At 37.3% G+C, this 27,413-nt stretch overlaps 5 protein-coding genes across 10 annotated transcripts; 4 read left to right on the top strand and 1 right to left on the bottom strand.

The window, feature by feature from the left end:
• The first annotated feature begins 82 nt into the window (after positions 1 to 82).
• LOC111450750 (E3 ubiquitin-protein ligase UPL7) lies at positions 83 to 11,303 on the top strand. 5 transcript variants are annotated; one of them, XR_002711873.1, is made up of 16 exons: positions 85 to 531; positions 926 to 1,048; positions 1,288 to 1,528; positions 2,239 to 2,831; positions 3,274 to 4,272; positions 4,354 to 4,688; positions 5,763 to 6,041; positions 6,127 to 6,379; positions 7,452 to 7,622; positions 7,846 to 7,938; positions 9,225 to 9,332; positions 9,780 to 9,896; positions 10,125 to 10,214; positions 10,385 to 10,483; positions 10,836 to 11,186; positions 11,285 to 11,303. XR_002711873.1 is itself a non-coding variant. In XM_023091022.1 (15 exons), the coding sequence occupies exons 1-14, from the start codon at positions 502 to 504 to the stop codon at positions 10,466 to 10,468; spliced, it is 3,516 nt and encodes a 1,171-aa protein (XP_022946790.1). In that variant the 5' UTR covers positions 85 to 501; the 3' UTR covers positions 10,469 to 10,483; positions 10,836 to 11,210. The 5 variants fall into 5 exon arrangements, 2 of the variants coding, with proteins under 2 accessions (XP_022946790.1, XP_022946802.1); XM_023091022.1 differs by lacking the exon at positions 11,285 to 11,303 and having other exon boundaries at positions 10,836 to 11,210; XM_023091034.1 differs by lacking the exon at positions 11,285 to 11,303 and having other exon boundaries at positions 10,917 to 11,210.
• Positions 11,304 to 11,905: 602 nt separating this feature from the next.
• LOC111450790 (nucleoporin GLE1-like) lies at positions 11,906 to 13,572 on the top strand. The gene is made up of 2 exons (XM_023091088.1): positions 11,906 to 12,943; positions 13,159 to 13,572. Exons 1-2 carry the CDS (start codon positions 12,212 to 12,214, stop codon positions 13,513 to 13,515), a joined length of 1,089 nt encoding a protein of 362 aa, XP_022946856.1. The 5' UTR covers positions 11,906 to 12,211; the 3' UTR covers positions 13,516 to 13,572.
• Positions 13,573 to 13,873: 301 nt separating this feature from the next.
• LOC111450798 (peptidyl-prolyl cis-trans isomerase FKBP16-4, chloroplastic-like) lies at positions 13,874 to 17,641 on the top strand. The gene is made up of 10 exons (XM_023091100.1): positions 13,874 to 14,097; positions 14,184 to 14,315; positions 15,629 to 15,684; positions 15,764 to 15,819; positions 16,057 to 16,114; positions 16,626 to 16,700; positions 16,786 to 16,875; positions 16,952 to 17,029; positions 17,249 to 17,289; positions 17,376 to 17,641. The coding sequence occupies exons 1-10, from the start codon at positions 14,019 to 14,021 to the stop codon at positions 17,401 to 17,403; spliced, it is 693 nt and encodes a 230-aa protein (XP_022946868.1). The 5' UTR covers positions 13,874 to 14,018; the 3' UTR covers positions 17,404 to 17,641.
• Positions 17,642 to 17,800: 159 nt separating this feature from the next.
• On the top strand, positions 17,801 to 20,205 carry LOC111450783 (wall-associated receptor kinase-like 20). Its single transcript, XM_023091075.1, has one exon. It carries the CDS (start codon positions 17,992 to 17,994, stop codon positions 19,933 to 19,935), a length of 1,944 nt encoding a protein of 647 aa, XP_022946843.1. The 5' UTR covers positions 17,801 to 17,991; the 3' UTR covers positions 19,936 to 20,205.
• A 1,106-nt stretch (positions 20,206 to 21,311) lies between these two features.
• LOC111450769 (cactin) lies at positions 21,312 to 27,161 on the bottom strand. 2 transcript variants are annotated; one of them, XM_023091055.1, is made up of 13 exons: positions 26,631 to 27,161; positions 26,410 to 26,501; positions 25,796 to 25,895; positions 25,073 to 25,144; positions 24,885 to 24,947; positions 24,608 to 24,748; positions 23,988 to 24,083; positions 22,875 to 23,159; positions 22,626 to 22,785; positions 22,415 to 22,545; positions 22,152 to 22,331; positions 21,794 to 22,060; positions 21,312 to 21,699 (listed from the first exon to the last, which is right to left on the bottom strand). In XM_023091055.1, the coding sequence occupies exons 1-13, from the start codon at positions 26,973 to 26,975 to the stop codon at positions 21,580 to 21,582; spliced, it is 2,052 nt and encodes a 683-aa protein (XP_022946823.1). In that variant the 5' UTR covers positions 26,976 to 27,161; the 3' UTR covers positions 21,312 to 21,579. The 2 variants fall into 2 exon arrangements, with proteins under 2 accessions (XP_022946823.1, XP_022946832.1); XM_023091064.1 differs by having other exon boundaries at positions 22,152 to 22,328; positions 26,631 to 27,160.
• Between the last annotated feature and the right edge of the window lie 252 nt (positions 27,162 to 27,413).

Below are 27,413 nucleotides of genomic sequence, written 5' to 3' on the forward strand. Positions count from 1 at the left end.
TTTATTTTATTTTAAATGAAGAATAAATTTCATACGGTCAATTTTTAGGGGAAATAAAGAAATTGAGAATCAGATGGAACAAAGAGCGCCACGTCAATCCAATACGCGAGTAAAGCTGATAAGCTATTTTATTACAATTGTTATTTTCTGGATAAGCACAAATTTTTTTCAACGATTGGACCTCCGGCACCGGAGACGTGCGTAGTGTTTGCCGTCGGCGAAGGGACAAGGGCCTTAAGCGTAGCGGTGGAACGATCACTCGTCGATGAAACAAGGTTGCGACGGATGTTTCATCATCTGCATCAGATCCAAAATCTTTACGACAGGAATTTCAGAGTAGTCTCTTTGATATTTGTTGATCCATCGTGTTATGATCGCTGAAAATTCCAATTCCAGCAGCTGGTTTGGATTGGATTTGGAAAGCGTTGATAACTAGCTTTTAGCGGCTCGTCGTTTACAGGAAGCGAATGTGGATTGGAGCTTGGCTCCAACAATCGTTAGATGTCCATGGACAAAGCTTCCAAGCATCAGGTTCTCTCTCTCACCTTCCCTCTCTAGGATTGAATTTTAAACCAGCTACCAGAAAGTATACACAAATTCATCTGTTTCATGAATATGGTCTTTTACTATGACCTTCTCCTCCGTCGGTAGTTATTCGTTCGTTAGTATTGAAACGAAATTCTCATCGTGGTCGAAGCTTAAATTACTACATCCATTTTATATCTAATTTGAGCCGGACATTTTCTTTGGATTAGCTGCCTCTTTCTTTTCGTTCTCTGATTTGCGAGCAATTGGCGTGGGAATAATATGGAACTTGGGGATTGGTTTGGTTTGGTTAGTTTGCTATGGTTTTTATTGTTTGGGACTAAAAAATTACTGTTCTATAACTTCCAAGCTCTTTATATTCCTAACGAGATATTCTCAGGTATCATTGAGGGGAGCGAGTGCAAAAGAAATTACAAGGGATGCTCTTGTTCAGAAGGTTATCCAGGAGAGAGAGCTACGTCAATATGCAAGAAAAGCTGCAGCTGCGGCTCTCTTTATTCAGGTCTATTACATTTACTTCTAGCGGTCTTCAAGTGCCATTCTTAGTTTATCTTGCACGTTCTAGCAACTGATAGTTAAGTTGCAATGGAGAATGGTTTGTGGGTTTGATCATTGTTCCTATATTTCTATGTAATTGAATTAAGTTGGATGTTTACTCTTCATATCTATGCAGCTTCTCCTGGTAACAAAGGCAAGTTCTCAAAGTTTGAAATTACTAATCTCGTTTCTTAATTGATGCAGAGAGTATGGAGGCGCTACAGAGTGACTAAGATAGCTGCTTTGCAGCTTCAAGAAAGTTGGGAAGAGTTGGTGAATAATCGTTCTGGTGCTCTGGCTGGCACGTTCATTTCCTATAATATTTTGAGACCGTTTCTCTTCTTTATCTCATCTTTTCTGAAACGACCCCAAAATATCCAGACCAGAGATATAGACTGTATGAAGAATTGCTTTACAATCTTGTTTGAAAGCATCAATTCTACCGGTATCCACTTCTTCACCGATACTCTTTATTATTTTTTTCATCTTTTTGCATTTCATTTTAGACTGAGTTCTAAGATCCAATTGATAAATCTTATTATCACGTCAAAAAACAGCAGAATAGGCTGAGTTGTATCTTAATTTGGTAAGTTGAGTTACAAACTGATATTGCATGGTGGGTTTTGGGATGCCTATATTCTAGATATATTTTAACTTTAAAGTGGCATGTAATTTGTGTGCTATACTCTACTTGATTTGATAGTCTCCAGAACATGGAATTAAAGAAACTGGAAAAATATCATATTGACTCCTTTGGGCACATTTGTTGAAAACATACATATGTGGTTTTGGAGGAAGACTTTGCGTAGTAATCACGATTTGAAATGGAAGCGTCTCAATCCTCAAATACTGGTAGGTTTGAGGCTCAAATTTCCATACATCACATTTTTTGTACTAAAAAAATCTACCAGAAATCCTCACAATATTAATTTGAGTTTAGTAAGCTTGCAAAAATTGATTAGTGTTTGGGGAGTGGAAATTGGAAAAATGTGAGAGAAAGAGAATTAGTCCATACGATACTATTTTGGATGAAATCTCCATTGCCTTGCTCATTTCTACCGTCATTTAGCTCTTTCTTTTATTGTTATATATATTTATTTTTAGTCTATACATCTATTTTGGACTTGACATGCTATAATCAATTTTCGTGTCAAGAATCAAAGAACAACTTTTGCTCCTTGGCCACTGGTACATCTGAAGAAAGAAGAATATGGACTTACCAATCAAGGAAACTTATTTCTGTATGCTTATTTATTCTTGTTCATTTCGACAAGTTGCAAGCAAAGGAGCAAAAAATTATTGTTACAACCTCTTTAGCCATGCGCTTGGTAGTCGTCTTCACTGATTATAATGGGTGGAAGAATGTAAATGAGAATAATCGTTTTGATACAGAAGCAGCATTGAAGGATTTAGTTCATTATCTAGGAACTTCTGAAAGTGGCCTTTACCTATCCGTCAGAAAATACATGTGTAAATTGAGTGTTATCCAATCTTCACGGACCACCAGTACCATCCAGACAAATGATTTATTTGTTATTACTGTGAGTGCAATAACTTTAGCTTTACGACCATTTCGTCTAATGAATTTTGATGCAATTGGCACTACTTCGTGGGAAGGGCATCATGTGGCTGAACAGTTCTGTCTGTTTCTACTTACAATTCCCGAACTTGTTCAAAATCTGCCTCAAGTTCTTGTGCCAGCTGTAAAGCATCGATCTATCTTGCTACCATGCTTCTGGACTCTATTGGTAAGGGCCATTGAGGTTGAACAGATTTTTTATGGTTTTCATTTTAGTTTGTCACCACTGAAACTAAATAGCTCACTTTCTGCCTGCTTATAAAACCCAATGATACTTGTATATTATGTATCTGTTGGTTATTTAATTACTTTGTTTGCTCAAGTTTAGGAGTTATGAAAAAAAATGAGTTACTTCTTTCTGAATTTTTGGCAAATATAGATGCATTCATTTTCTTGATTTTGCAGCTTTGATAACGAGTACCTATCTAAATAATTTTAATAGAATTTCATTGTGTAAAAAAAATTCATTTTGGTTATAGTGAGTTGACAAATTAACAATTGTTACGTTTTGAGTTGACAAATTAACAATTGTTACGTTTTAGTATCAAAGAGATTACATTTACAATAACATCTTGATTTGGCACTGATTGAATTGTGGCAGTTGATGGCAGGCCAAGAAAGAGACAATTTTATTGGGAATGTCTGACCTGGATCGGTTATCAGTTGATTGTGGCTCTAAGGTTGTTCCGGCAGTTGGATGGGCTCTTGCTAACATTATATGTCTGGCAGCAGGGACTGAAACTAAGGCCAGGGATTCTGGTTGGTTCAAGCAGAGTTTAGATTATGTGTTATATGTTCGTGTGGGTATCACTTTGGCAGAAAGACTTTTGGCTTTGATTGGGGATTTTGGGTGTGGTAGAAAGGAGAATCAAGATATCCAAAGCGAAAATTTAACTTCTTATGAACCCTCTGATGCAGCTGTTCTCAAGAATGAAATGGCATCCATGCCCTTAAGCACATTGCCCATTGATATGTTTAGGCCTATTTGTGAACAGAGGCATCTCACAGATCTTTTGACAATAGTAAATACAGATCTTCACTCCGAAAAAAGTACTGCACAGTCAAATAATATAGACTGTATGAAAAGCTTGAAACTGATCGATATATCATACTTTTACATGTACATGCTCAGAATATTTTCACTTTTGAATCCACCCGTTGGATCCTTACCTGTTCTTAACATGTTATCTTTTACTCCTGGGTTTCTTGTTGATTTGTGGGGAGTGTTAGAAAGTTCCCTTTTCCCCAGTGATGCTGATGAAGCTGAAGGTCCCTTTCCTGGCTCAAGTAAAATATCAAGTAAAAAGAAAGATGAAGTTTTTAGCAAAAAGCCAAAGCAAGTCAACAGGGATGGAAATAGTAAGAGGGTAACTGTCTTTCATAAGTTCACGAGCAAGTCACAACTGGGCAGTGATCATATGGACTCGGTTAAGGATCAATCTAGTTCAAGACAAGGGGATGATGACTTGCGTGATGTATGGGACATAAAATCTCTGAGTTGTGGTCCACAAGGAATTTCAAAAGATTTGTCATGTCTGCTCTATCTTTTCAGTGCCACTTATGCTCATCTGCTGTTAGTTCTAGACGACATAGAGTTCTATGAAAAACAGGCAAGATATTTCATCTCTCCCTCCATTGTATGATTTTTTCAAATGTGATGCCTTATTTGTAAACTTCATTATGTGGACTAGGTTCCGTTCAGGCTGGAGCAGCAAAGGAAACTTGCATCAATGCTTAATACACTTGTGTATAATGGCTTGTCCCATGGTACTGGTCAGCAGAACACATCCCTTATGGAATCTGCAATCAGGTGCTTGCATCTGATGTATGAGAGAGATTGCAGACACCAGTTTTGTCCTCCTATGCTATGGCTTGCACCTGCTAGAACAAGTAGACCACCTGTTGCAGTTGCTGCAAGAACTCACGAAGCTTTATTAGCTAACTTACGGGCAGATGATAGTTTAACAGTTCCAACTGTAGGTTCGATTATAGCTACCACACCGCATGTGTTCCCATTCGAGGAAAGGTGAGAATCAGACTGCTAACTAAACTGGCTATTTCCTTTTCAATATGCAGCTTTGCTACTCTCATTGATCTGGATTTGCCGCCATCTCAGCTTAATTAATATTTCCTGTTTGCTTCTTATAAGAAAAATCCAATCTTGTTTGATGTTGTTACTTTACTATCGTGAATCTTCAAAACCCTCAAATATGTATCAAGCAACATCATCTCGGTGATCCCCCGTAGAAGGAGATGATGTTTACAAGTTATCAATAGGAAATGTTATGTTCCCTTCAGTTGCTACCCAACGTGTAAAAGTATAAAGCTTGATATTGTGCATTTGGAGTACTGTTCATGGTTGTTGAGAGCATTGAGTGCTTACTTTTTCATCCAATTTCTTTATATGAGCATGGGCAGAGAGGATTGGACATATAAGCATCCTTGTGTTGACCCTTTCTTTCACCAGAACCGGGGTGAGAGGAAAAGGACATCAAAATGTCCCATCAATAAAGTGAGGGCTTTCCGGACTTTATGCATGTAGGGCGATAGAACTGACTGGTCCTTGTAATTGGTTTGGTCTCCATATGATCGCATTGGAGTGTTGCGTTCTTCATATCGGATACCAAGTTAGTTTTTCCCCTGGTGGTTGGCATGAAGTTTTTTCTCTACTGGATTACATAAGCCATTTTCCATGAGGGCATTCTTCACTACCTATCGTTTTACCATTCTTAGCTTTTATTATATCTTTCATAAAAATTTAAATTCTATTCTAAGTAAAAGCTAAAAGTTATCTTGTTGATTCTATAAATTCCACTCATCATTTACATTTTACATTTTACATTTTCTAGTTTAATGTTATATTTTTTTCTGGTCAATGTTCCTTTTAAAGAAAAATTTATTTTAGAAACTCTGTCCTTCCCTCTCTCCGAAGCCAGTATATAGTACAAAATTTTCTTCAGGACTTTGATTAAACCATGATGTTCTTCTGTGTTTGGTGCGCATTGGAACTTATAAGCACTTATACATCCATAAAGAAGTCTCAAAATTTGTCTTTCCATATCAAAGGCTTTTCATTTTCCGTTCTTTTTTTTCCTGGCAGAGTTGAAATGTTCAGGGAGTTTGTCAAGATGGACAAAGTTTCCCGAAAAATGGCAGGTGAAGTTGGTGGACCTGGGTCACGATCATTTGAAATTGTAGTTCGTCGCAGCCATGTTATTGAAGATGGATTCAGACAGTTAAATTCCCTTGGGTCAAGGCTAAAATCAGCTATTCATGTTTCATTCGTTAGTGAATGTGGCCTTCCCGAGGCTGGCCAAGACTGTGGTGGATTATCCAAAGAGTTTTTAACTGATATAGCCAAAGCAGCATTTTCTCCTGAGTAAGTTACACAAACTACATAGAATCATTGTGGTCTTTCTTTTTCGGCCTCCAATAATCTCTGTCTTGTTTATTTTTCCTTTTAGATATGGGCTGTTCTGTCAAACGTCTACTGAAGACAGGCTTCTTATCCCTAATGCATCAGCAAGATATCTCGACAACGGCATCCAGATGATTGAGTTTCTTGGTAGAGTTGTTGGGAAGGCTCTCTATGAAGGAATATTGCTTGATTACTCATTTTCACATGTTTTTGTTCACAAGTTGTTAGGCCGGTATAGCTTCCTTGACGAGTTATCGACACTTGATCCAGAACTATACCGGAATCTCATGTATGTCAAGGTAAATTCTTCATACTCACAAGGTCAAGCCAAAACTACAATATTACGATATGATGTTTCCTAATGATTACCTAATAGTATTACTGGCTTTCTTTATCCTCCTGTCTCTTTTATTATAAGTTTTTTTTCCTGAAGTGAAATCATTGAATATCTCCACGTGGTCAGAATGGAAAGATTCGTGAAAGGCATATGCTTTCCCTAAGAAATTACGCTAGTTTGAGTCAAATAAACAAAGCATTCAGTAGACTGGTTGGTAGATGTTGAGGTGGATCTGGAGGATTAGGAGTTAAAAATGCGGTGTGATGATTTACTGTGGGCTGGAAGTGACTGACTGTGAGATGAGCATTAAATTTTATGGTGATGTCAGGACAGCTTCAGAGACATTCTTCAGAATTTTCTTCTTACATTATCTAGTTCCTCGGTTGGATTACGGCTATTCGATGAACATGCCGTTGTTCATGATAATTGATTGAGACCCAGGTCATCAAGTCCATGTGAACCTCACCAAGATGACAGGCAGACGGTTCTATATGATGGGAAGCTACTTAAAAGCACATCTCATTTTTAATAATATATATGTTATTATGCATGGTTGTTCTTTATAGTAATTATAGTAATTGTACATTCTTTAGTTTAAGATTTTCTTGTGTACTTATATATATCTTACTCTAATCTAAAATATGTTGAGTCTTTTTCCAATACTTATTACATGGTATAAGAGTCCCTTAAGTTTTAAATTCTCGTTTGAAAATTAAGGTTCTCTCTTCCAAGTGCGGTTAGAGTTTGAAGATTGGGTCATTAGTTTAAAGTTGGTTAATCTCTTCAGAAGAATATGAGGTGAGAAGAGCACGTACATGACTAAATTGGACAATGCCAATTTTTTATATGCAATAACTGAGATAATGTCCGTTCTTGATTGGTTTTTTTAAGCCTTGGGTAAGATATTTTTTAATATCTTTGATTCTTTAGGCCCTTTTTTGTTTAAGGTAATTGATGAACTACGCAAAGTTGCATATTTATTTTTGTAATAATAGTTTTATGAACTTTAATTGTTATGGCTCTTCTTATGGCAGTCTTATGAGGGCGATGTCAAAGAACTCTCGCTGGATTTCACTGTTACTGAAGAATCATTTGGCAAGCGACATGTTATTGAGCTTATACATGGTGGCAAGGATGTTTCTGTTACAAATGAGAATAAGATGCAGTATGTTCACGCCATTGCTGATTATAAACTTAATCGACAGGTCATTGGTTGTTCATCATGTAATTTTTTCCTTTCTTGGCGATATTTCATGTCTGGTGGTAATGTTGCTTATGAGAGATGTGGACCTGACCTATGTTTGTGATTTCTTTAGGAAATAAAGTATTCTTGCAACTCAAATAAAGTTCAGCCGTGATTCTTATTTTATACTCTGCAAAGATAATTGTTTTGGTTCAAATTTATGTTCATTCCCTGTTAAATTGCAGATACTGCCTTTTTCAAACGCATTCTATAGGGGTTTGACTGATCTTGTATCACCGTCGTGGTTGAAGTTATTTAGTGCAAGTGAATTCAATCAGGTATATATCATTGCTCTTGTTAATCGATGTGCATTATTTATGCTCTTCACTATAGACTTGGCATCCTGGATTGTTAGCTAAACTAAGCAAGGCATGTGATTCCTTAACTTTTAAAAGCTCATACTAATGTGGAAATTTTATGTGAGGACCTCCAAGGGGTCTTCTATATCTCAGGCTAATAAGGAATGGTATGAATGACCTTTTATTGATGATGGGATCTTTGGGCTGTTAAAAGTTTTGGGAGTCCTTAGTCTCCAGTCTGCATGGCGTCATGGAAAATTTCCATAAAAAAACAAGAGAAAAAAAAAACTCCGGAAACCATCTAGTATGACTTGGTTGTGATATTTGATTGATTCCTAAGAAAATTACAGCCTTCTCCATAAGTGAGTGGAACAAATTGAAGTTATGGCAATAGTTTTGACAGGAAGACTGTAAATATCCTCCCCATGACTATATCCCTTTACCCGTTGGTAACCGAGAAATCCCTGATGCTTTCGTCATTGCAAATGAAGCAGCACATGAGTGGCGAAACAAATAGAAGCTAGGTTGAGTGCTTAGGCCGTGAAAGTGCCCACGACTTGGTACTTGGTCAATTGACAATTCTTAAAAGCAGAATGGGAGAAAGAAAAGGCTCTAATAGAAGATGGATCAAGGCCTGCATAACCTCTATTTCCTTGTCTATCTTTGGATTTTTTTTTTTTTTATTTTTTTTTTTTTTTTTTTTTTTTTTTTTTTGAAATACTAACATCGATTAGTTGGTAATCCTTAAATCTTTGTTTCATCACCAAAGAAAGACATATAGTATACTGATTAGATAAATGATCAATAGTGGTACAAATTAGTTTCCATTGTTTCCAATACTCGGTATGAACTAGTTCTTGACACATGCTGGTTCTTCCCATACTTAAGAAGATTCCATTGGGTTGGAACGATTTTTAGAACTATATAATTTTATGGACAATAATATATGTGCTGAATATGCAACCAAATTGATTATTACGCAAGATGGCAAAAAGTATAATAATTGGATAAGGTGGGTGAAAGAGGTTCAAATAAGTTTCCATTGTTTTGTATACTCGCACTAACCAGTTCTTTACAACTTGCTGGTTCTTAGAATACCTCAGAGGATTTCATATGGGTGGAACTGGTAGTAGAACTATATAATTTTTAAATGGTTTAAATTTGTGAACATCCGCATTCTTATCTTTACTATGGTTAAATGCAATTTTTTTCCTCATTTTTGTTTTGTTAAATTTTTTTTCCCTAATATAAATTCCATTCTGTAGTTGCTTTCCGGTGGAAACCACGACATTGACGTTGATGATTTGAGGAATAATACACGATATACAGGTGGTTACACAGAGGGCAGCCGAACTATTAGTATTTTCTGGGAGGTATAAACTTTGTAGTGATTAATCCGCATTGTTTTGGTATCAGTCTAATATCCAACTTTTCATATTATTTCCAACTGATTTGATTCCTTTGGGAAAAAAAATTCTTAAAACTAGGCAAGTTGCGATAAAGTTCCTTGTGCTTATGTAACTCTGTTCTGGTTGATGGGCGTGACTTATTTTAGAACTAAAGAGATACTTACATGGCCATATTTCATACAAATAATATTCCTTCTCTCTCTCGCTCTCTCTCTGTCTCCCCCCCTTCCTCCTTTCAAGCTCATGTTATTGGGCAATCTGTATGAATCATGCTTGGGCCTTGTGATGTATACTGTTGGAACTCCCCAGCTTTTCACCCCCCCCCCCCCCCCCCCCCNCCCCCCCCCCCTCTTTTTTTTTAATAATTTTTAATTTTGTTAATTTTTCTGCGGGGGTTGGGGGAATGTGCAGGTTATTAAGGGGTTTGAACCAAAAGATCGTTGTTTGCTTCTTAAATTTGTCACTAGTTGTTCTCGAGCTCCATTACTTGGATTCAAGTACCTGCAACCAGCTTTTACCATTCATAAGGTGTGCATTCAATCTTAAGTTTCCAGTTACATTTCTTTTGTTCGTACTTTAGAGGCCTTTTATTCACCAGTTTAAATCCCAGAGTCAGGGTCTTCTGATCAATAAATTAACTGCCAACAACAGTTCAAAATATCTGTATGCGCCTTGTTCAACTTTAAATGAGCTGCTTGGAGTGCATTGAAAATGTTATTCATTGTAAAGTCTGATATGGAAATTAACCTGATGTAGGTCTCATGTGACGTACCGATATGGGCTTCACTAGGAGGACAGGATGTCGAGCGCCTTCCGACAGCTTCCACTTGCTATAATACTCTCAAGGTACGAAAAATGAAGCAAGTATCAGTTTTATTTAAAAAAAGAGACCTCATTATTGACAAGACAGCCATTAGTAATGCAAATGTAGATTAGTCATTAATGATGTTCTAAATTCCTCTGTTTTTCAACTGCTAATTATCTGTGCCTTTCGTTTCTATATTTTTTGCATGCAGCTCCCTACATATAAACGTTCGAGCACCTTGAGATCAAAACTTCTCTATGCGATCAATTCCAACTCCGGATTTGAACTTTCTTGAATTATCTGACCTCAGGTACGTAGTACCATTCTTTCCTAACTGGGATTTGAGCCTTCTTTGTGCTTTGAGCTGCTCAGTAAATCTTGAACAAATTGAAAATTTAGCTTTTCAGTACGGTGTTATAGGGAAAGAAGTTTTGGTACTTCCATACTACTACCATTCAGAAACATTTAATTATGACACGTTCAAGTATGATATGACTAGTGATAGTAGCTATTATGGGAGTAGAAATTTTTTCCGGACGGATATGAATGTTCAATATGTATCAATATCCTCCCACCAATTTTGGTCCTTTCAAAGAACCTGAGATTTGGAACTTAAATCATTAATTATGCTTATTGAGCCTTCCTTACCTCACTCTTCGCAGGCTGGCAGCTGGTTGGTCCAAAGCTGCATCTAATTATTAGTCGGTGCATAAAATGTGGGTAATAATTGTTCTTATTTACAGGTCTGTGGCACATCAAAGGCCGCTGGTTTGTTCTTTGATCTCATCCATCTCAGGCCACGCCACAGTTTCACCCTGTTGGAAGGAAACGTTTGATAGAATAAGATATTAATTTCTATGGAACTGTTAATTCCTAAATGATTGACTTATGGTCTGGTTTGGGGTTGTTTTTGTTTTTCTAAAGTATTGAAGATCAGCCTCCATTTTGAGCTATTCTTGACAGCTTTTGTAGAAACAACGTATGAGATTAGATTTATCCATGACAAACTTCAGGTGATGTTTTTTTATTACAATCTACTATCCTCTAAGCTCTGCAACCTCCTCTCTCTCTCACTCTCTCTCCATTTTGTTTCTTTTACATATTTTTTTAGTTCAATATAGAATTGGCGAGGGTTCGAACTTCTAGGTCGAAGACATGTCTCAATCGGCTGAACTATGTTCAAGTTGAGTGTTCTTTACGCATTATAAATACATAACTCGTTTCTCAAAGTGTTTCTATTTTTAGCTCTCATTTTGTGTTGTAATACCTTATAAGTTTTTTTTTTATCTGTTTCTCTTAGGGAGAAATATGAGTTTTGAACTTTCGACTCTACGGGAATGAATGGTATTAACCATTTAAATTGTAGTTAGACGAACAAACATGATATTGTTTAACGGTTAGAAAAAATAATACTTTGTTGAGAAAAACTACTTTATTTAGTGTAGCGCACATTTCTTAGTATACGTGAAAGTAGAATACTTTATTTGGTACTAACAAAAGCACATGTTATTATACAAGTAAACGTGAGAGAAATGGACCCAATAATTTTTACACGTAAACTTCATTTGAAATAATATATAATAGAAATACCATTGTTGGAAGAGTTACTTAGAAGCATTAAATCGACAAATGAATCAAAAACCTTTGCTCAGTTCCACCTCTGTTAAAAGATTATGCTAAGTTTAAATTATAAGAATAGAATAACACCAAATTTGTTTCGTCCCACTAAAACCAACATGGATTGATTGAACTCAAAGTAATTCCCAAAGCCTTAGAGTAAAGCTTAGAAGCCATGGAGTCGTAAAAAAGCAAAGGATTACCCACTTTTAACGGATTGGTAAAGAATCTTAACACCATTTTGATCAAAGAAACCTATCTAAGTAGCCTCAACTCTTCATCCATTTTCAAACCACAAATCGAGCCGAGACAACGTGCAGTCTATAATACGAGCAACGGTGTTGGAGTTTGAGTCTCTCTGGCCTACAATCGGACTATTACAAAGAGACATCAAACTGAACTGAACCGAACCGAATCTCTAATGATGAATACAACTTCAAAACCCGAGAATTTGGAGCCGACCCTCTTGAAAATTGGCATTCCTCTGGCTCTATCAGCAGCTGGTGGAGTATGTTGTGGCATAATGATGGCAAGAAGTTCATTTCCCTCCTTAAATCCACTCAAACGCATATCAAAACTCATAAAGAATGAGAACTTTGACAGCCAAAATCACTCAGCTCCACTTCCTTTGAAGCAAAAAGAAACTTCACCCAATATTGAGGAAGTTTTTTTAGGCTTAAAAAACAGAGTTGAAGATCTTGAAAGAAAGGAATTGGGCATAGAGAAGCAGTTCATTTGGTACCAAAATTTGAAAGAGAAGGAAGCTTTGCTGATGGAGTTGAAGAACACATTGGTTTTGGACATGGCTCATATCAGGTTCTTGGAGAAGGAGATTTTGCTAATGGAAGAAGAAAACAAAAGGTTTGAGAGTTTGGTGACTGAATATTTGGGAGTTTCAGAGAAGTTTGAAGGCCAAAAACCAGAGAACAGGTTACTTGGGAGAGAAGTAAAGAAAGTGAAGAAGAGATTGAAGGAACAATCAAAGATGATAAGAGAGAAGAATTTGAAGATTGAAGAGAGTAGAACAGAGTTTTGGAGAAACAATGAAGAAATGGAAAGGAAGAAGAGGATGATTGAGAAATTGAGGAATGAACTAAGAGACCTCAAAATCCAAATGGAGAACAATGCTTCATCTTCTTCATCATCATTTAAGGTCGTCTTCTTCTTAATCGTGTTTAATTTTTATTAGATATTGATTACGATTGAACTATGCTCATTTTGTCGATCTAAACGATCTTATTTTGACATAGATAATGGTTCGTTTTTTAGTAGCTCACGAGCGTGATATTTTTGACCCTAATCAATGTAGAACTTTGACGATACGTTAACCGGGTATTTGGCTAAATCGAATGCTCTCTTGTTTGGCAGATTGAAGAAGAAAAAGAAGTGACAATGAAGGATGTTAGCAAGCTTTCAATTGGAAACCATGAACAAGAACAGCAAGAACAGAAAGAAAACCATAAGGATTTGGATCAAAAGGAATCGTCTCCTGATAAAACTACAAGACCAAAGCTCACGGAGGATGTCAACAAGCTTTCGATTGGAAACCATGAACAAGAACAACAAGAACAACAAGAACAGAAAGAAAATCATAAGGATTTGGCTCAAAAGGAATCTTCTCCTGATAAAACTAAAAGTACAAGGCCAAGGCTTCTTCGAAGGATAAGCGATTCTGGGAGTAGTGAAATGAATCCAAAGATGAAGAAAAAAATTAGACCACAATAAGAACCTCTAAATTAGCTCTTGTTCATATGATTTGTAGTTTTGTGTGGAGTACTCTCTTAAAAAACATGTTTTTTTTTCTCTTGATAAAATATAATAAAAAAAACGAGATCTAGAACAGCTAATAAATTAAATTGGATGACTACTATTAAATTAAATTATCGAGGAAAGTTCAATATTTTTTATAATTCAGAGAAATAAATCCATAAGATAGCCCGAGAATTGAGACAGTTAAATTTCACTAAAATAATTTCATTAGCACCTGAAGTATTATAAGATGAGACCGTGAGATAGTTAAGTATTTGAATGAAATTAATTAGTTAAAGGAAAAAACAAATTTTGGATTGTGGGTAATATAAAATGTGGCAGAGTATGATCTGGGCCACCTGAAATTGTGGATGAGATTGTAGAGATATCTTCCTTTTTCTCTCAACAGAAAGCTTCCGAAGAACCTTTATGAACTAATATCCATGAATCCCATTTCATAACTCTCATTAATCGATACAATGGAGCTCTTCCTTCTTCCATCATACAAGCAAAATCCCACCATTTTCTACAAACCCCTTACCCCTTTTCCCATTATCGGTCTCTTTTTCCCTCTCTTTCTCTATTTCTTGTGTGTTCTTTTCATGGGTTTCTTTCAGAATGAGTTAATATCTTTGAATCTGCAGGGAAGAGACGGCCATCTCTTTTCCCTTGTCGATGTTCATTATCGTCCTCTCATGGCGGACCTTCAGAACAAGCCAAAGAATCGCTGCGGTGTGAGGGAAGAAGGGCATTGATTGGTGGTTTCCTGTCGACGGGTATCTCTATAAGTTTTTGGTGTATTGTCTTGTGAATTTGTAGATTATTGTTTGATATTGTTGAATGCACGAAATGTTCTTGTTGCTGCTGCCTTCTGTGATGTTGTAAATTGGAGCCAAATTTAGCCTTTACATGTCTCTTTGAAGATGGTATGTGTTTAGTTTAGGTAGTTGGTTCTGATTGAGGGACGGCTAGAAATGAGATGCCTCAATGTCTCATCCACATGGCCTTTGAGGTCTGTGGTTGGCTAACGATAGACGATTAGTCCCCCGAACATAGCCTACAACTTCTTACCCTCGAAAAGAGTAACTCTTCTCAAAATCTCGTAAGGGAAGTATTGTATCTATAGAACCTCTCCTTAACAAACGTGTTCTAAAACCGTGAGACTGACGACGATACGTACCCAAAGCGGACAATATCTGTTAGCGGTGGGCTTGGACTGTTACATCATTAGTGTCCAAGTCAACTTGTGTGTATCTCCACTATTTTCATGGGCAACCCGTCTATCCCTACTACAATTAGTTGCCATGAAACTAGTACAATATTAAATCTTGTAGCCGCTATGATATGAACTCATTCCCTCTTCTTAAGTTTTTTATGGCATACATTGGCCCTCATTGACCACTATGTCAACCGAGGGTGATTTGTTTTGTCTTACTATTTGATTCAAACTCGGTATAAAAGAGTCTAGACATTTTGAATGATATGCTTCATTAATCATGAAAACTGTCATGGTAGAGTAGAATCTTGTAAGATCTCACGTTGGTTAGAGAGGGGAACAAAATATGTCTTGGAAGAGCGTGGAAACCTTTCCCTAACAGACACGTTTTAAAACTTTGAGGGGAAGCCCAAAAGGGAAAGCCTAAAGAGGACCATATCTGCAAGCAGTGAGCTTGGGTTGTTACAAATGGTATTAGAGCCCCAACGAGGACGCTGGCCCCCAAGGGGGGTGGATTGTGAGATCCCACGTTGGCTGAAGAGGAGAACAAAGCATTCCTTATAAGCGTGTGGAAACTTCTCCCTAGTAGACGCGTTACAAAACTTTGAGGGGAAGCCCAGAAGGGAAAGCTCAAAGAGAACAATATCTACTAGTCGTAGACTTGGGTGATTACAAATCTACTCTTACATTGCACTAAAGATGATTGATTGATTTGCATATGGTTCGTTTGGGGCTCCTTGTTATTGAATTGCACCTATTATCATCCATTCGTTTCCTCGCCAGCTGATAAGCTCCACACACATTTTCAGATTCTTGCATCATTCATGTGTAAATTCCTAATGTTTTTCTTTGAGAATTCAACTTTTGTTTCAGCTGCGGGTTTATATTTCTGCAGTGTAGCCCATGCTGTTAGCACAAGTCGAAGGGCTGTAAGTTTCTTTCCACCCTTGTTGATTCACAACGAATATAACAAATGTAGAAGTGTATGAAAAGCTTCTATTTTTTCAGCTAAGAGGGGCAAAAGTACCTGAAAGTGAGTTTACAACTCTCCCAAATGGTCTGAAGTAAGTTCCATTACTATTTTTAGAACATGTTCTTCTTTTTTAATACTGTTCTTCTCTTCCTCTTCTCTTTTTGTAGTTCTTTATTGTCTCTTATCTCTTGGCATAACATTTTCAGTTGGAGATTATCGTTCTCATTAAATGTTCGTATCTCGACCCTATTAATTCCAAGCTGGGGTTGGTAGTGGTCTTGTTTTTCTGCAACATATGCTGAAACTCAGAAAGAAATGTATCCTTCAGGTACTATGATTTGAAGGTTGGAGGAGGAACTAAGGCCGTGATTGGATCGCGCGTTGCAGTACGGTTGTGAGCTGGCTGTATTTTTATATTCAACTAACAAAGATTTTATACCCTTTTTCCCACAAGAAACAGAATGGCTAATACATCGACAAGAACTAATCTAAGAAAATAGATAGCTTCCAAAAACTGGACAAAGCACTCCAAGCTTCATGATCCTTGATATGATCAAATCTTTCCTCCAAAGGGTACTTTTGTTCTTGAAATCCTGTTTCTTTCAAACCAAATTCGCCAAATCGAATACTTAACCACTGTTGATCCAACTCTCGTTTTCCTTTACAACTATGGCCACAAAACGGAATGAAAAAGTTGTTCTCTGCCCTGAAATTCTCGAGAAAAGTCTACGGGAAAAAGTATGAATGATATTCAACCATTTGTATTATATCTCAAACTTGCATACTTAAAAAGTGTCCTATTTGATCCAAATTTTAGTGTGTGTTCTAAGTAGATCAACCAATGTCCAATTTCGTGGGGATTCAACGCATAACTAAAACTATAGCGTCATTTTGTAGGTTCACTATGTGGCTAAATGGAGAGGGATCACATTTATGACCAGTAGACAAGGGCTTGGTGTTGGTGGAGGAACGGTAAAATCGACCAAACTAGCTTATAGTCGTTTTCTAAGCTCACCCTTTTGATCAGTAAAAGCACTCAACACTTGAATTGCTGCAGCCTTATGGATTTGATGTAGGCCAATCAGAAAGAGGATCAGTTCTCAAGGGATTGGATTTAGGTGTTCAAGGCATGAGGGTTGGAGGTCAGGTGAGACACTATTTCAGTACTGATTAAACTTCACTCATTACAAAAGCCTATTTCTTTTCAATTCTGGTTTTCACAGAGATTGCTTATAGTCCCTCCTGAGTTAGCTTATGGAAGCAAAGGCGTTCAGGAAATCCCTCCAAACGCAACAATCGAGGTAACGTTTCTTTACCTTCTAGCGATCTATTCGTTCATCAGTAGCATGGCTCGATAGAAAATTTAGTTCATTCTTGTTTCAATGGTGGAAGACATCATTATTAACATAACTTTACCTTATAGAAAAGGGAAAATAAACAACAAGAACATTTTTTACCTTTTTGTTTACTTACTGCTCAACTATATGTATTTACTGTTCTATTCATCTTTGGATCTGTAGTTGGATGTGGAATTGCTATCCATCAAACAAAGCCCATTTGGGTAAGTAGTGGTTCTTGATATTCTTCACTATTTTAGTGGATTTTCTTTTCTACCATGATTAGTTTTACTCCTTTTCCTGAGTGTAGGACTCCAGTAAAAATAGTTGAAGGTTAATAAAAAGAACTATTCTGGCCTGAATCAGCTCTATATCTCAGTGATTTGGATTAGCAAAGATTGAAAGTACAAAAACTGGTGCAGAAGGGAAAAGTTTCCTGTTCTTAGTCCTTTTTTTTCCAGAAAGATATGCCCATTGCCATGTTGTTTAATGTTTAAATTCATTCTCCTGTCTTATGAATATCACTTGTACTTTATGGAAAGCAACTGAGCTGGTAGTGCAGGTTCCATTATAGTATGGATTGCCTTGTTTAATATTATGAACTGTCTGGTGTTCTTCATTGTTATGATTTGTTGCGGAGTGTTATTAAAAAAATGAAGAAGATATGAGTGTTTTCAAGGGATTGGAAGCCATATCTGGAAGAAGCTTGCCATATGGGGGCAATGCATCTAGAAAAACCTCCTTTTTTGTGACCATTCAAGAGGAATCCACTTCTATATAAAGCCAAAACATCTACCACAGATTCTTTCTTCTACCTTTTCCATGTTCATGTCGTCCTACTTTATTCTCTAGTGCTGTCGTCTACTTATGCCGCCCTCGACCCAATTGTTCCATAAATCAGCTCTTCCTCATTGGTTCTTTGAGACATGGTAACTATGAAGATCCCAACACCATGCTTGTTTGGAAGCTACCTTTTCTTTCTTCTGTTCTTTAGTCTCTGCTGCTATTCGCAGAAAACGTGCCCGAGCTGCGGCTCCATTGATGTTCCTTATCCTCTTAGTACCAATTCAAACTGTGGTGACTTAGACTATACTCTCCGCTGTGATTCTCATTCACAGAGACTCTACTTTGATGCACTCAATGGAAGTTCGTATCCAGTCCTGAAAATCAATGGTTCGAGTCAACGTTTGGTGATCCAACCATCTCCGTGGGTTCCTGACTCCTGTGTTACTCAAGACATGTTGGTCAGTGAAGGCCTGTGGTTAAACCAATCACTCCCTTTTAACATCACTTCATCCAATACAATTTTCCTTTTGAACTGTTCTCCTCGACTGCTCGTCTCACCACTCAATTGTACTCCATCTAGTATCTGTCATCACTACTTGGAACGTTCAGGACGTGTTGATGGAAAACGAGCATTTCAGTGTGCTAGTGTTCTTGACCCTTGTTGTACCTTCATCGCTGGTGGGATGCCCTCAGCGTATAAGATAAGACTTCATAACTCAGGCTGTAGAGCATTCAGGAGCATCCTTCATCTAGATGTAGAAAAGCCTGCAAATCAATGGGAGGAAGGTTTGGAAATTCAATGGGCTGCCCCACCTGAACCAATCTGTAGAACTCAATCCGATTGCACTGGAGCGTCGGATTGTCGTCCTACTGGCAGTTCCAACAGCCGATCTCGTTGCCTTTGTAGAACGAGCTACCATTGGGATCATATCCTCGGAACATGCCTGAGAACAAATAGGAAGAGCATGGTTGGACTGAGTATAAAGCTCCTGGTATGTCTTGTTTCATTTTTCGTTCTAGCTGCGATTATCGCTCTAATTACTATCAGGAAGTCGAGAACATTCAGTAAGCAGGAAAAGCTGTGTAAAGAAAGAGAAGATATGTTGAATTTTAGAAATGGGGGCAGACCAGCCAGAATGTTTCATCTGAAAGAGATGAAGAAAGCAACGAATAAGTTTTCGAAAGATAGGGTCCTAGGATGCGGTGGCTTCGGAGAGGTTTACAAAGGTGAACTTCAAGACCGGACCGTTGTCGCCGTGAAGTCAGCTAAAGTGGGCAATCTAAAGAGTACCGAGCAGATACTCAACGAAGTCGGAATACTGTCTCAAGTAAACCACAAGAATCTTGTGAAACTTATAGGTTGCTGTGTAGAAACAGAGCAACCATTAATGATATATGAATACATTTCCAATGGCACCCTCCATGACCATTTACATGGTAAGTTTCCCACTTTCTTGGACTGGAGAAAAAGGCTAAAAGTTGCTTCACAAACTGCTGAAGCATTAGCTTACCTTCATTCAGCTGCATACCCTCCCATCTATCATAGAGATGTCAAGTCAACAAATATACTCTTGGATGATAACTTCAATGCCAAAGTTGCAGATTTTGGACTTTCAAGATTGGCTTTGCCAGGAATAAGCCATGTTTCGACTTGTGCTCAGGGTACATTAGGTTACCTAGACCCAGAATACTATCAGAATTACCAGTTAACAGATAAAAGTGATGTGTATAGTTTCGGAGTTGTCCTGCTCGAGCTTTTAACCTCTCAGAAGGCCATAGATTTCACGAGAGATGAAGATAGTGTCAATCTAGCAGTGTATGTGATCCAACGAGTGCACAACGGTGCGTTCATCGACACTGTCGATAAACAGCTTCTGAGTGACGATCCAACGAGCAATACACTGATTAGTGTGAAGCACTTGTTGGAGCTCGCACTCACGTGTTTGAGGGAGAAGAAATCGGAAAGGCCTTCCATGAAGGATGTAGTCCAAGAACTTGAGTACATAGCTCAGATATTGGAGAGTCCAGAAACAGTTGGTGAAGAAGAAGAAGAAGGGCAATCTTACAAAGGGTTAGAAGTTTAAGAGTAGTAGATTTGGTGTTAAACTTTGGTGTAATGCTTGAATATTCATATTAGAAAAGAGGTGGGGAATGATTCGGTGAAACACCGGAGAGGGAGATGGCAATAATGGATTCTGGGATGGTAGAAAATGAAAGAAAATACACAATTGGGATCAGATGCCTACTTTTTGGACAAAGTATTCAAAACGAAGAACAGAATGATTTTGATGAGGAATCTATGATAGTGAAGATGGATAGCTAAAAACAAACTCAACCAGTGGTCGAGTATTCATTCAATAGCATAATTTCTATCTTTTCCATATTTATTTTTTTGGTTCAACGATAAGAGATTTGAATATCTTACCTTACAGTTTAGAATATATGCCATAACCAGCTGTATTGTACCGTAAAATTGTAGCTGTGATTGTAATAAATCATAGGTTTTGTCTCTAAAATTACTTCTTCTCTCAATTTTTTCGCCAGATTGATTAGTCCGTAAAAGAATGAACCGCTCTTTTTTTGCTACAAAGATATAATGTATCAAATGGATTCTAAGAACCAGAAGACCATTTTAAGGTATCAAAACAAATGACCAAGGGAGATACTCCATAATACTTAGTTGGATGCAAAAGTTGTTTCTAAATAATGTTACTAAAAACCAATTGAATAGCACCATTCTAATTCAAATTTGTTGGCTTTATTGAAATTTTGCATATCAAATTTCTGTTGCTAAAATATTGTTCAATATTTATCATTAAAACCACTTCTTTTCAAGTGATCAAACACCGTCACAATTAAATTCTATTGTTAATTTTATCAAAGGTAAACTTGATTCTCATTCTTAAAAAAAGGAAAGGTAATGTTAAATATAGTAATGATAAAAAGAGGTGTTATTTCAAGGTGTTTTGGAAAACCTACCATTTCAGAAAAAGGAAAGGGAAAAACAATAAGCATCCAGATGTTTGGCTTGTCATGGCCATAGAATAACCCACTTTTTTATGAATGGGATTAGTCCACACCAATATGATAGCTTTAAGTTATGATGGCTACAACATCAACTAAATAAAAAGAAAGTGGGAATAAGAATTTAAAATGGGCAAATGGATGGTCTTTCCTAATCTTTCCAAAACCAAATAGTTCGATTTTCTAATATTCGTGACCGAACCAGCTTACATATCAACCCTATGCTCGTGTCACCAGGAGTTGAACTCATTCTCTTTGAAGACTTTTTATAATTTACATGACCCCAATCGATCACTCGTCACTCGACCAAACCACACGCCATAATGTCTAGCACTTACTCAATTACCACCACATCAATGTGTATGTATGCATATAAGGCTAAAACAGCAGTAGAAAAAGAGGAGAAAGTGGAGAATCAAACCTGACAGCTAGGAGGTAAAAGGAATGCTGGAAGCAATAGTTTCAAAATTTTCAGGATCTAACTATTTGTGTATTGCCATATTGGCATTTGGAAGTGATAAATGAATGACTCAAGGAAGGGAAGTTGGAATATCTATTATTGGTCATATCATTTAACTTACAAGGAAGACTTTGCGATGGATGCTTTCAATCTAGTTGGTGAAGTTACAACCAAGACCTCGAAGGAGATAGTAACTGAGCAACATGCGCCAACACAAAGAACACGTGCTATGACTAGCATTGTGTTACCTGCGATAACGATATCGCTTAAAGTTGAAGTATACGTGCAAAATACCACGCTCAAATGTGCACTTAAACCCCTTCTTATGAGAGTACTCCCATTCTTTGTTTACAATTCGAAACGCCTATAATGAGATAAAAGAAAATGACAGTTAAATATAGATATATGAAATAAACCAAATGGCAAAGAAATCAATTGCAGATCAAAAGAAGACTTACAATATCCTCATACGGTGGCCCCGCGTGGAACCTTATGATACATGTCTCGCTGCTGTTTCCATCCTTTTCAATGGTGTAAGTTGGAGCTTTTGTCTTGTCAACAAGGTCTGGATAGAAGATGTTAAACTTATATCCTTGGACAATCTTTGGAGGTGGATTGTCATGATCATAGTGAGTCTGGTTGTATTTGTTCCACTCGTATCCTGTGTGAACCCGATTGAAATATTTCGGTTTTCTTGGACGATATTTGTCATGCCACCAATATACCTGCAAGTTTTCGAACACTAAGATCACCGTTGGAAATGTAGGAGCATAAACAATCCAGGTAAGGAGCAGACAGATAATAATGACAGTGCACCTGTGAATCCAGGTTCACTTCAGCACCAGATCCAAAAACTGCATCGCCTTCCTCCATGACTCCCATTGCTTTTGAGGCTTTAAGCTCAAAATTATCCTCTGGTGGAGCAGGTTTTGTGGCCATTGCTTCTTGAATCCGTCTCTGCTGTTCTTCCAAGACAGCAATTCGTTTACGTTCCTGCTGAATTTACCAAGTCATAACCAATCTAACTTTTGACATTCATTACAATATATAGATAGTGAATTTAATATCTGTAGACATACCAGTATGGCCCTATCCTCCTCAGGATCAATCGCCTGTTCATCTTCATCACCATGAATAAGTTCCGGTGAAAATGATCCAGCTTCTTCATTCTCTTCTTCCTCAAGGAGATCAGGCGAATATGTTTCCGCTGCTGAAGTGTGGAAGAGATATATATACATCAGACTCTGGACATAAAATTCAAGATTGCAAGATAAAGACTCTGGAACATACCTCTAATATCAAGCTCTTCCTCTTCAGCTTTCACTTGTAAAGAGCGTTCAGTTTCCATCTCGATTTCCTGGTCCACCTTTTCTTCATCATCCTCGAAAGGCTGCTCAAGGCGTACAAGATGCTCATGCAGTTTTTTCGTATGAATCTCCTTCAAGCAAGCCTACCAAATGAAAAGCAATAGTGAGCCTAATTCATTAGCTTTAAAAGATGAGAAGAGGGCATACGAAAAGAACCTCTAACAATGAATACCTTGGCCTTGTATATATGAAGGCGCTTTATTACAGCCTCCCAGTACTCAACCACCTTTGCAGTTCCAGATCGCATCTGTGACTCAATCTGAGATTGTAATGCCTCCAATTCACCATAAGTCTTTCCTTCCAGAAGATTTTTGACATCTGTTTCAATGCTAGAATGCAGACCCCTTTCTTCTGCAAGCAACTCAGCAGGAGGCTCCTCACCACGAACTCTGGCTCTATCCAGAGCATCCTTTTTTCGAGCTTCAGCTAGTTCCCAATCACAAACTACGAGAAGTGCCTGTTTAATTGCACAAAGCAAGACCTTGCTTAGCTTAGGAGACAGATGCTAAACCTTAGAATCTGAACGACCAGGAAAGTGAGGACTGAACCTCCCCAATACATGGCTCAATTACTAGCTCTCATGACAGCATTATTAACTTATTAAAACTGCTTTAAGCATATTAGGAGACAGATGCTACACCTTAGAATCTGAACGACCAGGAAAGTGAGGACTGAACCTCCCCAATACATGGTTCAATTACTAGCTCTCATGACAGCAGTATTAACTTATTAGCATATTACGAGACAGATGCTACACCTTAGAAGCTGAACGACCAGGAAAGTGAGGACTGAACCTCCCCAATACACGGTTCAATTACTAGCTCTCATGACAGCAGTATTAACTTATTAAAACTGCTTTAAGCATAACAAACAATCAACCTTAAATTACTTAACAGCAGCACATCAACAGATAGCCTAATTGGCATCAAGTTGGCGACTACAAAAAGTATAATTCATTGTAAAATTGTTAAATACAAGACCAAATGCCCTAGTCATGTAATTATTTTAAGAGAACGACTGGTCAAACTAAATCTATATCAATATCGCTGATCATATTGAGCAAAACAATATCAAAGGTTATATTATATATTGACAATACCAAAGTAAATGTTCAGAGTAAAATTTCAAATAACTAATAGGACATGCAGAGAACAATCTCTCAATATGTAGGTGTTACTCTGTCAAAGGAAGGGTTCAGAACTAGTTGTCAACAGTCCATCAAGACGTGTAGTTCAACATAAAAGCTTTTCAAAATGTAAATAGGAAAGTCGGCAAATGTTTTCACCTCCCAATACTCGATATGTGTAGGCGTCGCCCTGTCCAGATCAAGATGCATTTTGATGTCATCACGAAGCTCTTCCATTTCTTTCACAGTCAAGCCCTGGATCATACATGTAAGTACCAATAAGAGGAATCTATTTTGAACATATATCGTATGCTGTAGTCAGTGAAAACAGTACTTAGAATCTAATAGTGATAAACCACAAAAAATGAAAATAGAGAACAAATCCGATCCATAAATATGAATACTTCAGTTACTTAAGACCAACCAAAAGAATTAAAATGAAAAGGAGAACGAGTAGCACACTTAATGACAAGAAATTTCCGTTTCTAAATAGCGCTTATTGGAAGTCAGAAGAGAACAATCGCCATTGAAAAAGAACAATGGAGGAAATAGAAAACGAAAAAACAACTGAAAAAAAAGAGAAATCTTTTGAGCATAACTCTTAAAGATATAAAAACTCTTTAGCTCCTGCTCAAAGAACAAGAACGGGTTGCCTGTAAGATCATCACCTAAGAAGAACACAGTTAATTTATAAAAAATTGAATCTTGAATGACACACTGAACAGAAAACGCAAGTCATCTAAAACAACTATAAGCACTATAACCAGAGAGTTTCTTACCTTGAATACAGTGTATGGCTCATTGATTACTATATCAAAATCATCCGATCCATTCAGTTGCTTGGATAGAATATCAATAGGCTTCGAACGCCCATCACGAACTCTTATCTCTGATCTGATTTTGCTTTGATCAAAATGGAACTGAGGCCAAAAGTTTCACGCTTAGTAATTGTCCAAGGGATCATTAACAATAAAGTCACAAGAAAATAATGGAAAACCCCATGCAATATGAAACATAAAAGAATACATGGAATGAAATTACAAGTGAGCATACTACCTCTTCTTCCTTTTTCTCCCAATCCTGAAATTCAGCACGAGCACGTTCTCTAGCTAGCAATGCCTAAACCAGCAAAAGAAAGTTAAGGCATGCAAGAAAACATACCATACTGCAGATGTTATGAACTGACAATAACTACCCAACTAAAAATTAAAATAAAGCATCTTTCAATGCCATGTTCTGATTACCATTTCTTCCTCATGTTGTGCTTTTTCAAGAGCCCTTTCCTCCCTCCTTTTCTTCACCTTTTCAATCTCTGCCTGCATGGTAAATACAAATATGCAATGTACAAGTAATGCTCAATTGCACACATCAATTCATAGACTTCAGCATTTTTGTATCAGATCAAAGGAGTTCACATGTTTTAAACCTAAGGTACAAAATGTGGGAGAATTAAATTCTGGATTTATCTTCAAACCAACAGCCAATTGAATTGTTATTAGGGGCAAATTTATGACATTAGTTAACCTTAAATTAGACATTGTCAAGTAGTAGATTAAGTGGATAGCCCAGTAGGCTGCAAATATGAGAATCTAAGTACAACCACAACTTCCAATGAATAGTGGGACAAGTAGTGGTACGTGATAAATCATCAGAGGCATCTCTCTCATGGACAAACAAATAAGATGACATTAAGTAATTACGTAATTTATGTACTAGAGCAAACTACTTAAACTAAGATACAATATGGTTACAACCCAAAAATCTTTTATTAAACAAAAAAACAAGCAACAGTCGAAACCTTTTTCTACAGTTCTCTTAACGTAATTTTGTTGGGATTTTGTTTTGTTGGCTCCCTTCTACAGAAGACTTTCTTTTTGTCTTGCCTACTTTTGTTCTTACATTTATGAAAGTTTAGTTTCTTTGCTAAGAAAAAAAAAATGAATAACATTTGGACTAGAAGCACATACCATTCTTTCTCTCTGTCTTTTTTTCTCGGACTTCATTGAAAAGGCATCAAGCGACACGCCTTGAGTAACATCACGCTCAATTTTCTTTCGCCATACAAATCTGCATACCAGATTGTTGTCGACTCAGAAACAAAATCAACTACTAAATTGTTGTGATTGGCCTTAAACTTCTCTATGCTATCAAATCATTGATCGACCAACAATACCGAGAAGTAATAAATTCACTTGACAATATATTGAAATCTTAACATAAGCCTCTGACAAAAACCCGATATTTATAGCTAAAACTATATGCAAATAGGTGAGACACTAAAAGAAAGCCCTAAACACGAATGCTTCTTCTTCGAAGTATGTAATTATTTACATTAAGAGGGGCGCTGGAGTTAGATTCACCGGAATGAACAAATTTGGTCAAGCATTTTTTGTCAGAATCCATCTATCTAACAGTCTTCCAAGTATTCCCCATTACTCCAGAGAATATAATACACACATTTGGAAACGAATTATAATCAGACTGCAAATGCCTATAGCCGCGACCGTGCTAAGTAAAACAGTACAATCCGAGCAATGAGTTTTGTCAATTTTAGCAACCGCAAAACAGAAAAACCACTCACTTTTCATTGAGATTGGAATCGCCGAATGGATTCGAATCGTTGGAATAACCAGAAACCGTCTGGGACTTCAATTTCTTGGCAACTCGCAAGGCCTATACAACAGAACAGAGCATAATAGATGATAAGAAATATATTACGAAAACACCATAAAATTAGTTTGGAAACATTCATAAAAATTAACCAAATTACACAAAAGAAACAAAACTAAACCACATTGGGACCTTTTTCTGCGCTTTCTTGGCCAAGTATTCGCTAATTTCCTCTTCAGTGACTTTCCTGGAAGACTTACTCTTCTTGCGACCACCATCATCGCTGCCATAACTATCATTCGAACTATCGTCTCCAGAATCCCGCCCACGAGAGGAGCTCCTTCGTCTACTCCGGTGACTACTCCTGCTACCACCGCGTCTTTCCCTGCGCTTCCGGGAGCTCGCCACTGGAGATGAATCCCGGCTATCTGAGTCGTCGGAATCAGATTCAGAGTCGTCAGACCTTCTTCTGCTTCGTCTCCTCGAAGATGACGTCTTCTCTTTCTTTCTCTCACTGCTTCGGCCATGAGTACCCATACTTGGAAGAGAAACTCAAATGCGTCACGACGCCGGTCAGTGACAGAGGAAGCTGCTATGGTTGATCGAGGTCCCCGGAGAAGCGAATTTAAGAGGGTCCGACCAAGAGAGAATTTGATCGGAGATTTGGGGTTGCCAGTTAGGGTACCATTAAAATCTGCCAACCCGATTTTTTCTAAGACGACCCGATTTTTCTCCCTCTTAAATTATAAATATGTCGATAGTTTTAATAAAATTATAATTTAGCCTCAATAACTTATTAAAATTTAAAACTGTTTTATTAAAATATAAAAACTATCCGTAAAATGCTATTAAATCATGAGAATAAAATGAAATAATTTTATCCTTTTTTTTCTTAAATTACAATAATAAAATTTGCAATTCAACCTAAAATAAAATAAAATCTATTTTCAACACTTTTTTTAGAATACTATACAT

Source organism: Cucurbita moschata, unplaced genomic scaffold (genome assembly GCF_002738365.1).
Source record: "Cucurbita moschata cultivar Rifu unplaced genomic scaffold, Cmos_1.0 Cmo_Scf00001, whole genome shotgun sequence".
Lineage (NCBI taxonomy): Eukaryota > Viridiplantae > Streptophyta > Magnoliopsida > Cucurbitales > Cucurbitaceae > Cucurbita > Cucurbita moschata.

What these genes read in the sequence shown, in the direction of transcription:
- LOC111450750 (XM_023091022.1), top strand. Translation starts at nt 502, where the DNA reads ATGTCCATGGACAAAGCTTCCAAGCATCAG. An exon ending in TGAAAGCATCAATTCTACCG is followed by an intron (nt 1,529 to 2,238) that starts GTATCCACTTCT and finishes TTTCGTGTCAAG; the next exon opens with AATCAAAGAACAACTTTTGC. An exon ending in CTTGCTATAATACTCTCAAG is followed by an intron (nt 10,215 to 10,384) that starts GTACGAAAAATG and finishes TTTTGCATGCAG; the next exon opens with CTCCCTACATATAAACGTTC.
- LOC111450790 (XM_023091088.1), top strand. Translation starts at nt 12,212, where the DNA reads ATGATGAATACAACTTCAAAACCCGAGAATTTGGAGCCGACCCTCTTG. An exon ending in CTTCTTCATCATCATTTAAG is followed by an intron (nt 12,944 to 13,158) that starts GTCGTCTTCTTC and finishes CTTGTTTGGCAG; the next exon opens with ATTGAAGAAGAAAAAGAAGT.
- LOC111450798 (XM_023091100.1), top strand. Translation starts at nt 14,019, where the DNA reads ATGGAGCTCTTCCTTCTTCCATCATACAAGCAAAATCCCACCATTTTC. An exon ending in TTAGCACAAGTCGAAGGGCT is followed by an intron (nt 15,685 to 15,763) that starts GTAAGTTTCTTT and finishes CTATTTTTTCAG; the next exon opens with CTAAGAGGGGCAAAAGTACC. An exon ending in ATCAAACAAAGCCCATTTGG is followed by an intron (nt 17,290 to 17,375) that starts GTAAGTAGTGGT and finishes TCCTGAGTGTAG; the next exon opens with GACTCCAGTAAAAATAGTTG.
- LOC111450783 (XM_023091075.1), top strand. Translation starts at nt 17,992, where the DNA reads ATGGTAACTATGAAGATCCCAACACCATGCTTGTTTGGAAGCTACCTT.
- LOC111450769 (XM_023091055.1), bottom strand. Translation starts at nt 26,975, where the DNA reads ATGGGTACTCATGGCCGAAGCAGTGAGAGAAAGAAAGAGAAGACGTCA. An exon ending in CACATATCGAGTATTGGGAG is followed by an intron (nt 23,160 to 23,987) that starts GTGAAAACATTT and finishes GCAATTAAACAG; the next exon opens with GCACTTCTCGTAGTTTGTGA. An exon ending in AGGAGGATAGGGCCATACTG is followed by an intron (nt 22,332 to 22,414) that starts GTATGTCTACAG and finishes TGGTAAATTCAG; the next exon opens with CAGGAACGTAAACGAATTGC.